At 39.2% G+C, this 16,508-nt stretch overlaps 1 protein-coding gene across 1 annotated transcript; it reads left to right on the top strand.

Moving 5' to 3' along the window:
- Positions 1-1,557: 1,557 nt before the first annotated feature.
- Positions 1,558-16,490, top strand: tmprss5 (transmembrane serine protease 5; the record flags this gene model as incomplete). Its single annotated transcript, XM_079166423.1, has 14 exons — positions 1,558-1,657; positions 10,645-10,787; positions 11,609-11,747; positions 12,091-12,171; positions 12,749-12,862; positions 13,235-13,376; positions 13,593-13,706; positions 13,801-13,844; positions 14,018-14,180; positions 14,325-14,509; positions 15,030-15,128; positions 15,243-15,385; positions 15,527-15,679; positions 16,482-16,490. 14 exons carry the CDS (start codon positions 1,558-1,560, stop codon positions 16,488-16,490), a joined length of 1,629 nt encoding a protein of 542 aa, XP_079022549.1.
- Between the last annotated feature and the right edge of the window lie 18 nt (positions 16,491-16,508).

Raw genomic sequence — 16,508 nt, 5'->3', positions numbered from 1 at the left:
TACTACACTGTGACGTTTTTCTATGACATATTATTGCATAATATAGTATGGATAATTTTACGACATTTACTGGCATACTATACTATGATAGTTTATATGACATACTATAATACAACGTTTTTAATGACATGTTGACTGCATAGTATATTATAAATATTGTAAGGACTTTTTGTCACTTTTCAATAGCATACTATATGATAACATATTTTTCTTGTCTTTTTAGACAAATTATACTATGACTATAATGTACTACACTGACTTTTTTCCACATACTATACTATGACTTTATTACTTTATTGACATGCTATATTATGACTTTTTTATGACAATTTGCAACATACTATACAATTCATTTTTAGACATGCTATAGTAACACTTTTTCATGACTTTTGTTCGACATGCTATTCTATGACCTTTTTAAAATGTTTTTACATACTAAACTATGACTTTTTATGACTTTTTTCGACATGCTATACTGTGAGTTTTTTGACATACTATACTATGACTATTTTCGACACGCTATTCAATTACGTTTTCGACATGATGTACTATTTCTTTTTTATGACCTTTTTCAACATACTATGAGGTTTTTGTCACATTAACCGTTTGGAAAAACAGCCATTTTTACACAGTCCCCCACATTTTTAGAGGCTCAGAAGTAATTGAACAAACTAACATAATTGTGAATATAAGGATTAGTTTTAATACTTATATAAAACTATATAAAGTCGTCAAGGAGTACATGAGTGCGGTAGCTGAAACTTTACTTGAGGAGAAGCAAATAGAAGAGTTATGTGAAAAAAATTCAAGCAAATACCTATGTCAGCATCATCAGCCACAAAGAAAACTGAAATATTAGCCCAGGATGTACTAGCACAGCTGGATGAAACAATTCATGAAGCACCCTGTGTTGGCTTAGCTGTAGATGAGTCCACTGATGTGTCTGACAATGCTCAGCTGTGTATGTGAGGTTCTTTAACAAGGAGAAGAAAGCGTTCTGTGAAGACCTGTTGGCTGTTACACCCCCTAACACCAGTACAAGAGGAAAGGGCATATATCTGGACATAAAGAAGATGTTAACGAAAAGGGAAATAGACCTGAAACAAGTGGTTTCAATAACCACAGATGGAGCCCCTGCCATGATAGGGAGAGAGAAAGGCACAGTGGCAAGAATGAAAGAGGACAATCCTGAGCTCATCTCATACCATTGCATAATTCATCGATCTGTCCTGTGCTCCACCTTGTCAGAAGAATATGCTGAGGTGATGAACATAATTGATAGTGATTAACTTTCTCAGAGCATCCACTTACCACCTTCTGCTGCACAACAACGTAAGGTGGCTCAGCAAAGGCCGGGTGTTGGAGCGCTTTAGGTCCATTCGAAGGGAAATTGCTGCTTTCCTTAAACAGCTGAAGAGCCAGAAGGCAACACAATTTTCTCTCTTTTTAGAAGACGAGAACAATATGCATATCATTGCTTTTCTGGTAGACATCACTTCACGTTTGAGTGAACTGAACATAAAGCTGCAGGGCAAAAACAATTCCGTTTGTGACCTGATGACAGCTGTACCCTTCTTCCAGAGGAAACTTGAGGTGTTTAAGGAAGACCTGCAGGCAGACTGTGCACACTTCCCAACTGTGCACGATCAGGTTCAGGGTGAGCGAGATGTATCTTCTTTTGTCAACTTGTTGACAACGCTGATTGTAAACTTCAGCACACGATTTCAGAACTTCCGCCTTGGACAGCAGCTCACCCTGTTCCTTCAGAACCCATTCCTCATCACAGATGTCAAGGGGTTCTCAAAGGAAGTCACACAGCACCTCTCCAGATGCAACTGATCGATCTTCAAGCAGATGTAGGCCTGAAAGAGCATTTTGGAGGAACTGACCCTGCCGCTTTCTGGCTCCAAATGGTCTCAGAGACAGCTTGCCCAGGTCTGAGGAAAGTAGCCCTGCACATCTTAACCATGTTCCGCTCCACATACAGATGCCAGGCAGCTTTTTCCACGATGAACATTATTAAAAACAAATATCGTTCCAGGATATCCAATGAGCACCTTCACACGTGTATGAGACTAGCCCTGACACCATTCAAGCCCAGATTTAAAATCCTGGCGGGACAAGCTACAGCTCACTGCTCTCACTAAACAAGAGAAAGTAGGGGAGCGGGATGTAAGAGGGAAAGAAAGATAAAATGAGGTGTTAAAGCTGTTCAATTGTTAAAATGTGTTGAGATTGTTTATTATAACGTTGACTGGGACTGTTATGATGTGAGATGGAGTTAACAAAAGACAAGCACATTTTACTCCAGCTATACTCTTTGCTTGATTTTAGAAAAGAAGACTTTCTTTAAGTTTTTCAAAAGTTCTTTCTTGTGTATTTTATTTTAAGTCCTTATTTTACTTGAAAGGAGAGGAGAACATTTATGTACGTATTTATGTGTATTATTAATAATCTATACAGTTCAATTTGAAAACTGACAATAATAATTGTTAAAATATAATTTCTGTGTACTGTTATTATTTGATTTGACAGTTGTTGACTACACAGAGAGGTTGATACAACTGCTGCATATATATGGCACTAAATAGCGCAAGTTAGATATTATTGTAATGTTACGGACGTTTGCACGAGGAGATTTTCTCATTGAGGACCTCGTTGAATTTTAATCGAATACTCCTGTACTATATTATGACGTTTTAATGACTTTTTTGACATATTATTCTGACTTTTTCAGACACACGATTCTTTGTCATTTTTCGACATACAATAGTATTTTTGACATTCTGTACAATTACTTTTAATGACTTTTTCAACATACTCTTCAATTACTGTTTTTCGACATGCTGTACGATGACTTTTTTCAACAAGCTATACTTTGACTTTTTTATGATTTTTTTCAACATACTATACTGTGACTTTTTACCAGATATTATACTATTAATTTTGTATGACTTTTTTTGTCATGCTACAGTAAGACATTTTTTTACACACTATCATATTACTTTTAACATACTTTACTATAGTATTACTTTTTTATGACTTTTTCCGAGATATTTTACTATGACTATTTTACGACTTTTTTGGACGTACTTTACGAGGACTTTTTTGGACATATTACACCATGACTTTTTATGACCTTTTCCGACATACTATAATATGACTTTTTGAAATAATACAACATATATACTATGAAATAGTATACTTATGTTAATGACCTACAATATTAGCAGTTTTTTAAGTCTCTTTGGAGTTTTTAATAGCATACTATATAATCACGTTTTTGTGAAATTTTACGAAACACTGTACTGTAAATTCTGTGACATATCATACTTACTATTAGAAAAAAGGCCACATTAGGCCATGGTGTAAAATGATTTTAGAACAGCTAATGGGCATTGTTTTGCACAGCCTCAAGTGGTTCACTGCTTTTAAAAAGTGGTTACTGCATAAACCATACCAGGACATTTTTCACAAATGAAACACACAAATGAAACACACAGCACCCAAAAAATACAATAATTATTATTCCGCTAAGCAATGTACAATAGGTCTTCATTAACATTTGCTAAGCAACACACAGACACAGTGACAATGTCATCGATGCAAGTGCTGTTAGCTAAAGTTAGCCATTTTGGTAGAACTCTTCCGTTTAATGTGGAAGTGTGATAGATTAGATATTTTGTTTTATGTTTGGCCATTTTCTGTGTGGCCCTCAATCATTTTGCATTAAAAAAAAGTCATCAACAAGGTCATCGTATAGTATGTCATAAAAAGTCATACTATACCGTGACATTTTTGACATTATAAAAAATGTCATATTGTAGTCTATCATAGTCTATCATAAAAAATGTCTTTGAAAAAGTCATAGTCTCACTGACACACACAGAGGACCTCAGCCATGGTTTAAAGTCTTTGTCATCCAACCACTTTGTCCAAAAACTTGCATTTCCCCACTAGCTGGGTAGTTTAGGCATAAAGGGACCTTTGCCTAACATTATTAAGCAGTCAGTCAGAGGGCTTAGCGAACGTGTCTACGGTCACTTTTCAGATGAAGTCAAATCTATTGGGATTCCATAAACGAACTGAAACCCACTACGCTCCTAAACAGTGATTGAATTAACATAAACCTTAGCCTACAATGTCTTTGGACAAATATACACGTCAAAAACAAGGTATAATACCTCTGAAAATAGTGTTTAAGACAAAGACTGTATGACTTCACCCATAAGTTTCTTAAGCTGATGTGAAACTGGGTTGATTTTCGACACCTAACTCTAAAAATGGGCCAAGAGGTGGATCGTCAGTGGCTCTGATGTGGGCCCGGGTGACACAGCAGAAGAGAAAGCTAGCAGCTAGCTACGCGGTACTTAATATAATTAAAATGGTGGAGTTATATAAAAAAATAAAACACCCCCCAAATTATCTATAGAGACCAAAACTGTTTTTACCAGGTACCAGGTTGTAAACAGCTGTAAACACCATTGCTGCTTTAAAGTGGGGCATTTTAACATGGGGGTCTATGGAGAGTGACTCACTTTCTATGGAGAGTGACTCACTTTTGGAGACAGCCTCATGTGTTCATTCAAAGAACTGCAGTGTTTGGCACTTCCACTTTGACTTCAATTCACAGCACTGGAGGTTGCCTCTTTGTAGAAGACTAGACCCAGCAGAAATCCTAATTTTGCCATTAGTTTCAGCCTCCAATTTGACTATTAGTACAATAATTTAAGCTAACTGTTTCAGTTGCTTATGTATTATTATTATTATTATTAGTTTTAACTGTATTTCAACAACTATACATCCCTAATAACTGCTTCTCCATTACTTTAACTTTCAGCTTTCTAACCATTTATTTATTACCTTTAACGAACTGTTCAGGCTTTCCTGCTCACTTATGATTCAAGCAATATCAATTGCAACATGTGGTGTTCAGGTGGTACAGCTGATTCCATATATATAGGTATAGGTTTTTTCTATTTTTCCAATCAATTGAGCTTCAGTCTTTTCACATACACAGCGGCAACAGCAGAAGTACCCCCTAGGGTTCACATATCCCTTCGGTAATCACTGGTCTGACTCTTCTCTCCACCGTCTCTGTGGTCCTAATTCAACCTGAACATTTCACTTTTACAGCGCGGCTTTGGATCAGCCCATCATTTGGATAAAGACAATGCTGTTGATCCCTCTTAACGGTGTATTTGCCTCTGACATAAACCTTCCCAGTTTCAAGCTGTTTATATGTGTCAGCTGGGCGACTTGCAAACAGCTGGAGTCACTCCAGGCTCTGCATGCTGTGACCTCTGCTGGCACTCTGCCACAGTCACAGCTGGCCTGTGTTTTATCCCAGATGTGAAAGGTGCTAAGAATCAGCACATCAGGTCTGCCACTGCTTCCTGCACAACACATTGAAAGTGAGACCTCTTATACAAGCACTGGCAGCATTTACTCTACTTTTGATGTTAGGTTTTTATATTCTGCTTATGCTAATGAAATGTTTCTTCGGTTTCCTGTTCTATTGTCTACATTGTATCATGAAGTATCCTCTGAGTACCCTGTGAATGTTTTACTGTGTAATCTATTTTCTAAATTTAATTTCAACCCTATGTCAGCCAAATTCCAGGCTGCAATTTCTCTCTACAAAGATCACGCTCTTGTTTTCTCGTGCTCTCTGTTTTTTGATCTCATTAAATTTGCCACACACAGGGATAATTTAAGCTTATTTTACACTATAGTATGAGACTCTATTGACTTCTTTCCACTGCAAAGTTCAGTGGTTTCCATCCTGTGGCTTTGGCACCCCCCAGAGGCCACAAGGTTTGTCTGACAAGTTGCATGACGATTAGAAAGAAAAATATCTGACTTCTGCTACATACAATGATGAAGTATACTTTGTTTTTTTTCTAATTGAATAATTTTTATCTCTCCTGGTCTCTACAATTTTTCAAGTTTCACAACCTGACAATGGACAAATCACTCTTTGCTTACAGAGCTCACTACTTACGGATCAAAGTGTTGCAGCAAGGTGTCGCAAGTTGATTTGCTTTGTTTAAAAAAAAGTTCACAAGCCAAAAAGTTTCGGAAACACTGATAAGTAATAAGTGATGGGGGATGTAGGGCGCCAAACTCAAACTATACTAAACTTTACTAGGCATGATTCACTTCAACCATCTTCAGAGTTAAAGCTACATGCATCAGCAAGTTCAGCTAGACGAGAGCTGCTCCTAGGTATGATATATATAAGCAAAGTTTTGAAAACACAACAACTCAGAGAATGCTACATTGATGTTTTATGAAAAATAAACTAATTAATTAATTCAAACTGCCATTTCAGAAGACACCACCCTGTTTTTTTCATTAATAAAACAGCTATTGTTTTTGCTTTTCATAAAATCTATTATCTATAATCTATTATCTATTTAGGCGTTTATCATATGTATTAGTAAGTAGTAGGAGCAGTGTCATAGGTGTGGTTATGTGCCTTGCTCAGGGGCATTTAAAGAGTCAACCGTAGTTGGAAAAGCCTTCCGATATTTCGAGTTGATCTAACCGTCTGGAATGAAGCATTCTTTCTCACCTTCCAACAGAGTACATTTTTTTTCTCCAAGAAAATTAATTTAGCTTAAGCAGCAAATATGTATTTCTGACTCTGTAAAACCTCCACCTTCAATCTCCACCCCGTCTTCAGGGCAAGGCCACACTCAGTGGTGGAGCAGATTGAGTGGGAGCCAGTGCTAATGTTATCTCCTCTGTTTAATTAGTGTGAGCGTGGTGGGCAGCTAAACCAAACCACATTACCCACCATCTGGTGGGAAGCAGCTCTGCTCATATCCCCACCCTCACTATCATTAGCCTCTACAAGACAAGACACAAACACATACATGACAGCTATTTATTCATCCTGCCACTTTCAATATAGACACAACTGCATACCATTTAGCCGCTATGATGAGGCCGTACTCCGTCATGTTTAGACCTGTCATAAATGTATGTTCGTGTAATTACAATATGCCGCACACTGAAATTTCCGAATAAAAAAATGCCAAAGATTATAAAAGCCACAAACTGTCCTACACAGGTTCTCTATAAATGGCTTTTTTTCTCAGGCATTTCTGCTCCACGTCTTTATTATCTGTGACCTCCAACATACTGAAGAAGGAAACAATAGATGAACAAGTAATCACCATACATTTAGATGTCATGAACATGGATTTGTCATATTTACACAAAAATAAATCAAGCTTTTATTTTTTATTTTTACTTCACGTCATGTCACCTCTCAGCAGATCTTAAATGGAAGTCCTTCATCTACCACAAGAGTGCAGTATGCTACCACAGCACTATTGAAGCACAGAGGACAGAGCTTGGCACTGTGTGTGTGTGTGTGTGTGTTATGAAATAGGGGGGCATAGATTAGAGGTCTCTTCATTAACCCTGTGCTGCATCATGACCTGGCTTAATTCTTGAACAAAAGATTGTTTCATGCCACTGCACACATGCAGAGCCAACAACCTCAGCCATGCTTTGGCAAAGCTAAACGTCTATTCGGTAATTTTTGACCGTATATATTTGAGGTAAGGCATATTCACATAATACAAGACTTTGACCCACAGCTGTATGGTTTGGACGTGGAGGATTAAATCTGACCCAAGCCCCCAGGATGGAGCGCCGAGCTTTGAAGCATATTTTATATCGTGGCCGAATTACAATTTCTGTGTTAGTCACGTGATGTCATGGGGCCCAAAAATACTTTTTTTCTCCATAGACTTCCATAGAAGAGATGTCTGTAACTCAGGGACCACTTTCTTTTGAGGTAACTCAATTTCCCACAATAAACACTTATTAATGATTTAAACAAACCTTTAAAAGCATCAGAAAACATTAACTTTAACAAAATTCACTTTTATATATTTAGCAGCGTTGAAGCAACAGTTCAACATTTAGGGAAAATATGCTTATTTACTTTGTTGTAGATAATCTGTGTATTAAATATGAAGCTGCATGGAGCCAGCAGTCTGTCAGCTTAGATTAGCACAAAGGCTAGAAACAAGGGAAACAGCTAGCCTGGCTCTTGTGGTTTTCAGGTAAAACGACACACCTACATCCCCCATTAAGCCACACATTTGTCCTTTTCACTTGTGTTTATGTCCAAACTAAGCAAACCAGATACAGCAGGTTGAGCTTTATAGGTGCCGGTAAGTCGATTTTGTTAGGTATAGACAGAGGCAGGTTAGCTTACAAGCTTATTCAAACTGCCGGCTGACAGTAGCTTCATATTTAACGGACCAATACAAAAGTGGTATAAATCACTTAGCACAAAAGTGAAATGTATTCCCCATAATGATGAATGATTTCTTTTAAAAAGGTAAAAATGTAGTCTAAAATACATTCAGATATACACATTTGGAACATGTGAGGTGGTTACTTAAACTTGTGCGATAGGGCAACTGTGGGAACTCCAACCCTTAATGGCAGCCTCTGCTGAGAGGTCACGGCCAACAGCATCAATGGCACAACTCTCTTGAAAGCCCACACATCAATGAGTCAGTGATAAATGCCTTGGTTGGGCTGGACTTTGACAAAAAAAGTGTTGAGGCAAACGCTGTCCAAACTTTGAAAAGAAGCTTCACCTCTGCTCTGCTCAGTTAGAGCCTATATACTGTGGGATTTCCAAGCATGTAGAGACCGCACCTGATGTGGACGGTTTGGACACTCAGAGACAAATGTACTAATGGCTGAGATAAGAGCGAAGCGGATCAAATCTCACTGCACGAAACAGGGAGAGTGATTCACCCTCTGAGCAGAGAGATATCCAACTCCAAACTGGGCTGCAGCCAGCCTCTCCACAGTGGACTGTGGCACATGAACACATTGCATGGTATGACGTCCACACTGGGCCTCTGTCACTCTGGGACACCAAGGTGACTGTTATTGTTACTGTTATTTTATCAGAAGATTAACATTAAAATAATGGCTTATGTTATACCTTTTGTCGAGACAATTACTCATTAAGATACTGAAGTAATAGTTAACTGGCCTCGTTGTTTCTTATAACATCAAGTGAAGTATATTTGATAACCTGCACGTTTTGATTCTATAACTCAAAACAATTCAACAGCACCACAAACTCAAAAGCTTAAAAGAAACCCGTAACATTACAACCTTAATGAAGGCAGGATATATTACAGGACTGTTGCAAAAGACAGCTTTAGCTATAAGTGTACCTGTAAAATACCTTCTGTATATCATAGGCACCACCTTTCAAGTACTATTCACCAGCAAACAGGAGTTTGCTTTTAAAATCATGAAGCAACAATGCTGAAGAACAAAGGAGGAAAACACAACATTTATACAATTGAAAGAGAATAAGAATAATTAAAAAAACTTGGCCAGGGCCAGTTTTTCCATATCCCGTACTTCATATTACGTAACAAGGATGCATGAGAGATAAATAACCATAATGGAAGACATGCTTATCCCCGAATGAAAACTAGCTTTATCCACGGTCAAATGTTTTCTAACAAACTGAAAGGCAGCTCTGTAAATCCCTGTTGACTTAGCTGTCTGAGAAAACAAGTTTCACCAGAAGAGGGAGACATCAAATCCCTGTTAAAAATGACCAAACAGCTGCTATGTTCTCCTTTCTCCTCTGTTTGCCTATTAAAAAGAGCAATTAAGCACAATGCTAACATTATCAAACATTATTAACCTCACAACCCTAGTGATATGTATTTCGGTTGTTGCGCCATCACATTGAATTTGCAGTGCTCATTACTCTGTGTTTGATTTCCAAATAATTCCGTATGGCTCTTATTAGATGAGACAAATAGATCTGAGCCATTTCTTGGATTCGGCCTCGACAGTCGGACAAGGAGGAATTTTCTTCCTGGCAGTTGCTCCCTTCACCTGGACTCTGACTAATCCCACGCCACGCATATGGGAGATACATATACAACCTTTGTATCATATATTATTTTACCTACAAGGATCAAATTATGAATTTCTTTCCAATAGAAAAAACTGTGTTTTGTCTGAGAGGTGATGTGGAGACTTTGATCGCTCTCAAACAATTTCCTCACCATTTTCAACCAGCACATCTGAGTTATTCATTATTCTTACTATTCTTAGAGTTAATTATCCCATTCATTGTTCCATTTTAAAGCCTTGAAACAAAGACGACATTTCCAATAGAGAAAAATAATATCGATAGAAAGTGATTATGATTATTATGAGCTGGTTGAAAGGGTGAGCAGAGAGGAGAAAGTTTCATCTGTCATCAGGCAGACAGAACAGACTTCATTTCGTTCTTGAGTGTTGAGAGACGGTAGCTTTGGATTCCAAATGATGGGGATTGACATGATATGAGGCTTTTCAACAATCTGCAATAATGACCTTTTCACAGAATCTACAAAGTGTCAGGTAATAACAAGCCTCAGGTGAAAATGAACAATCTTTTGGCACAGGTAAAAAGTGTTACCTAGCAACACCTGGTGTCCTATCAATAGTCAGCTTGGCGGTATCTCTGGAGATGCTCCCCCCTACAAAGACCTGGTTCAGCTTGCTTCAACAGGCCCCATGACCCCCCTGGACAAACAACAGCCTCATTCTCTGCACTGCTGCTGACCTCATTGTCTCTTTGTGAAGGGAAAATCCAGAGTTGCATTCTATTAAATGGCAAATGGTGCATCAACTGCAAGCAGGACGGACCTCTCTGCCTCCAGCACAGGCCTACAGATGAGCACGGACACCGCTGCTTTTTCCTCAGGACTGTACCCAAGGAAAACATGGTAAGAAAGACCAAATATTCACGACACCTTGTTCCATCGGTGTAATGTATGCGATCCTGACATCACCTCTCTCACATCGTCACCTGCACCGTCACAAATTACAGGAGCTGCTGTTACACACGTAGCTTTCACTTCAGACCTGTATCACACTTGTTTCTGTCACATTTACTTATGTTTTGTGCATCAAATGACCGATGCCGCACAGCTGTTGTGAACTTCTTAAGTGCTCTTGCACTATATGCAACTCATGCTCATTCTTTATCCAGAATCACATGCTTAGCTACACTCAAGTGCCACAGTAATACAAGACAGCAGATGCTTTGCCATTCATTTAGATGGATTTTGTACTGTAATACCAAGTCTGCATCTCATAGCTATGAAGAGCTTCCTTATAATGACTGCAATACTCTCAATATGTCGCTGAAAGAAACAGCTTCTCTTTGGAGAGAAAGCCCAATAAAAACACACACACTCTGGGGTGATAACACTTTTCTGAGAAAAGGAGCAAGAAATGTGTTTTAACCTGAAATGTGTTGAACAAGATGCAAAACAGACTGTTACTTGCTCATTATACCTTGCACACTGAAGTACAACACACACACCTGTGCACATCTACTGCCCTGACTCCATACATCAGACTGGTCACCGGTGGTCAATATTCAAGATTACAGTGTTACTAATTCAATCTGACAGAGCCTGACAGGTGCACTGCTGTTTAGGGGCAGATGGTCAGCAGGTAGTTTTTGTCACAAGTAAACAAACTTGCCAAAATCCTAACAAGCTGTAAATGAGGTCTGACGTGCTAACTGTACTTCTTATAGAGTCTTGATGAAGACACATTGTCAGTGATTGAGAACCCGGCGGCTGTCAGCCATCCTTTTCAGTCAGAGAAAACAGCAGGAGTTGCAGGGACCAGGGGAGTCTGGGGATGTTTAAAAGGGATTCACTCTACGAGTCACGGTAAGCTTCTGTGGTGCACCACCCAATGGCAATCTTGCGTCACGAGTGCAAAAAACCCTGAAAGCTGTTAAAATAGGCTACCCTAAATATAAAGGGCAAGTCTAATTAAAACCAAACCATCTACAGTCGAGAAAAAATATGAAGTGCTTTTTTTTTTCTCTAAATGTCACTGTGTAGATTTGCTTTTCAACTCTTTAGTGTTGTGTACGTATCGAATACAGCTGCCGCTGTCTCGGTGCTGTGTGTTAATGTACTATACATGTAACAGTTGACATTTAATTATTCTTCTCAGCTCATATCTGGGATCCGGAGGCATTAACTCCATTCTTAATTGTTGCTTTAGCTCACAGGCTGGTGAGGCTGCTGGCAGCAGTGTGTGCAGTTGGACTACTGGGAGGCTTAGCTGTAGGTGTCTGGTTTCTAGGTGAGTCATTGTGTTGAGACATGATCGGTAAATTAGCTTAACTGTAACCAGGAACAGTGGAGACGAATGTTTAAAATGTCTTGTTACAGCTACTCAGGCTTCTGTACTTTTTCGGGTCACAGCAGAGCCCGACAGATGAGGGCAATATAATATCAGCTTTTGTAAGGCTTAAACAATTTTTTATTGAGCTGTAACTGATCATTTTTGTCATTATTGCTTGCTTTATCTGACCAACACTCAAACAAACAAAATAAACATTTTATATATATTTATCTAAGGCGGATCAGCACATTTTCCTATTTGAGAAGCTTTTGCAACAGCCACAAATACAACCAGATTGTGCAGAGTATTGCTTTCGTGAACCTTTTTACTAATCACCAGAACTCCTCGGTTTGAAAATATTTCATGCATCCATTTTCTGCAGAGTGCAGTTTTATTGCTCTGCCAGACAGGGCTTGTCTGTTCTGGGTACTAATTCAGATAATCTGGTAACATTTAATACAAACAAACACATTTCTGCTGCTTATCTCCCTGGCTAATTAAAAGACTGAAGAACTACATCTTTATCTGCATGTAGTGAAACTTCTGCTGAGGCCTTCCTACTCCCAAAGTCCAGTGGGACTCGGGGACACAAAGGAGACGCCTTTCTGCAACGTGACAGAAGATATCTCTACCTCTGACCCCAGGAAAGGTCTGTGTTTCCTCACGTCTTTGTTTGTTAGGAGGCAGGCTTTTGTTTCACTGATTTATGAACTAACAGTGCATGAGTGTGTGGTTGCACATTATTATGCGATTCATCATATGGGTCATGGCTCACCTTTGAAGTGATTTTTAGTTGAACAGTAGCAGAATTACCATTCAACAGCTGCTTCTTGTAGCCTTTTGTTCACTCGTGAAAGATGCTCATTGACTGACATGAAAACATCACACATAATGATCTGTTTCTATTGACTACATTAGCATAGATGCTTGTGTTTTTCCTAATCATGCCCCACTCATAGAAGAAGCTTGTTCATTACTGTTGACTGAGAGCTTGTCTCTGGAGGGATTTTCAATCAATCAGGTTCAGTGTTTTACAGAATCAGCGCAGAGAACTCCCTCCTGGAGATTCAGCTGGGGAAGCTGCCCACCTGGCTGCCAGTGTGCTACGAGAGGTGGAACTCTTCACTGGGAACGCTGGTCTGCAGACAGCTTGGTTCTTTGAGGTTTGCATTCCTGACAGGATCACGCACTATCTCAGCCCTTTACGCCGATTGAGACTGGAGTAACTTTTAGTTTAATCTCAGCCTGCTTCACCAAGGTTGAAGGCTCGGCTGATTTACGATTTGCTAATACCTCTTTTGCAATCTGGCTTCACACGTTATGAGTCGGAATTATCTTCACATTCACTGTCCCCCATTTTGCATATTTTCTCTTACCAGACTAACCGAGCATAAAGGAGTGAATCTAACTGATATTGGGCCAAATTATACTGATGGCTTCATACAAATTACCTCAGAACACAAGAGCAATCTGGAAAATATGTGGCAAGTCAGGTAAGGCCCTTTGTTGGACATCACACTCGCAATGATGCAAAGAAAATTATTTATCCATTTTGCATCATTAGTTACACAATTCATTTTCATTTAGGGGGAACTGTATTACAGGGAAGGTTATCGCTTTGCAATGTTTTGGTGAGTAAATTAAACTTTTTGCTTGACTTTGCGTCTAACACCAAGCCCTGCAGCTCCATAAAAATACTTCACAAAAAAGCTTCATATCAGCATCGGACAGAGAGTATGATGCCATTTTCTACAGCACTTTCTGACCAATGCATGTCCTTTTTGATGAATGGATCTCTGAGTAGAGTGTGGGACACGAGCGAAGCTGCCCAGGATAATCGGGGGAGACGAAGCCACGCTGGGCAGGTGGCCCTGGCAGGTCAGCCTCTACTACAGCAACCGTCACACCTGCGGAGGCTCCATCATCACCAGTCAATGGGTAGTCACAGCTGCCCATTGTGTGCACAAGTAAGACAGCTGACCTTACACTAAAAGGTCTGGGGCTACACGCTCGAAGGAGAATAATCAGTCATTAATAGCTGCACCAAACTGGACACATAACAATTCTTTCTTAGCAGTATCTGCCTCTTCTTCTCTTTTGTCAAATGTCAGCTACAGGCTACCTCAGGTATCCAGCTGGGTGGTCTACGCTGGTATTGTCACCCGTAGCTCGGCTAAAATGGCTCAGCACATAGGATACGCTGTGGAGAAGATCATTTACAATAAGAACTATAACCACAGGAGCCATGACAGTGATATAGCCCTGATGAAACTGCGGAGCCCGCTCAATTTCTCAGGTCAGTATGGGAGGCTCATTACAAGCTTTGCACACAAAACAGATAGCAGCTCCGCAAAAACACAACACAATGGGAATACTACGGCCTCAATTTACCGTTTTATTTCATTATGCTGACACATTAAAGCAAACAAACCTCCATCAGACCACCACAAAAGTGATATCCTTCTCCTTTAATAACGAATAAGTAATCATTGCAAATGTCTTTCATTTTAACACTTGCTGCACACAAGATATCTCCTATTTCCTAAAAAAAACTATTCTCAGTTGGAGGTTTCACATCATATGCATTATTATGCATTGCATGTTGGACCAAAACCCACTTACAATAACTTGTGAATCTATACATATTCATAGCACAAGGTTAACTTGAGGGAGCCCACTACAAGACAAAACCATAACAGAGGGAAATATGTAATAAAATGAAAGTCGTAATAACTATAGAAATGATCAAAAAATCAATTCATACAATCGTGTATCCAACCTGTCAGAGCTATTATGTAAATGTTCCCTCTAACTAGACACAATTAGGCCCGTTTGCTTGCCTCCGTACGACTATGATCTTCCGGGGGGTACACAGTGCTGGATCTCTGGATGGGGATACACACAGCCTGATGGTGGTAAGACTCTACAGCACTGCTCTTGAACACATTTACATCCACTGCAAGTCTAATTCACACATGATGACAGAGTGTATTGAAAGAGCAGCAATAATTGCGTGTCTTCTCGCTCAGTTCACTCACCTGACACTCTGAAAGAAGCGCCAGTTCCCATAATAAGCACAAAGAAGTGTAACAGCTCCTGCATGTACAATGGAGAGATCACGCCTCGGATGCTTTGTGCAGGATACACGGAGGGGAAAGTGGATGCATGCCAGGTCAGATATATGTTTTGAAAAACTACCTTGCAGGGCGTTTTAAAGATTCTCTCTTGTGTAATTTGTTTACGATGAAACAATGGCATAATGAAGCCTGGGTGAGTCTGAACAGTGAACAGTGTTTGTTGCCTACCTCTCCAGGGGGACAGTGGGGGTCCTCTGGTTTGCCAGGATGAAAATGTGTGGAGGCTGGTAGGGGTCGTCAGCTGGGGGACAGGCTGTGCTGAGCCCAACCATCCAGGAGTTTACACCAAAGTGGCCGAATTCTTGGGCTGGATCTATGACATGATTGAGGTAAAAGGGACTTGTGACAAATTTTACACTTTGTAGATGAAGATATTACATACAAAACATATGATCATCTTGTAAAATATGATGCATTATGGATTAGACTAGAGTAGGACTGCAACTAAAAACTGCTTTCATGAGTGATTAACCTGCGGATCATTTTATTGATTGATGGATTTGTCCAGAAAATGGGGAAAAAAGCCCCTCACAATTTCCCAGAGCCCACATCCTCAAAATGCTTGTTTTGACCATCTAGCACTCCAAAATCCAAAGATATTCAGGTTACTATCATAAGGCAAAGAAAATCAGCAAGCCTTCTATTTAAGAAGCTGGAACCATCAAATGATCTTACATGAAATCGATTAATAGTTTATCCAAAAAGTTGCTGACAAATTTTCTTTGAATTGACTTAAGATTACAGTTCTAAAAAAAAGAGGACCCAACAGTCAGAATAGATAAAAAAATAAAGACAACCCAATATATAACATTGATAGGGGTCATTCTGCTGCCATATGAGTTTTGTTATTTTGCAGATAATGCTTCTGTTCTTCTGATTAAGTAACCTTTTGAATGCAGGATCTTTACAAATAATGCAGTGCTTTTACATTGCTATTTTATTTTACTTGAGTAAAAGATGACAATATTTCTCACTTCACTGCAGACATATCAAAGAGTCTAAATACATTTCATACACAGCCATTACAATGACTATTATGAGCAACAGGAAGGATTTGGAAACTGTAGCCAACAATAGATTACAAATACAGATTTTACATTGCTTGCTAATAATGTCTGTTTCTCTTCGCAGAATTACTGAGGGGGCCCATGAAGCACA

Source organism: Pholis gunnellus (assembly GCF_910591455.1).
Source record: "Pholis gunnellus genome assembly, chromosome: 9".
NCBI classification, from domain to species: domain Eukaryota; kingdom Metazoa; phylum Chordata; class Actinopteri; order Perciformes; family Pholidae; genus Pholis; species Pholis gunnellus.
This window is presented reverse-complemented; position numbering and strand designations above follow the sequence as displayed.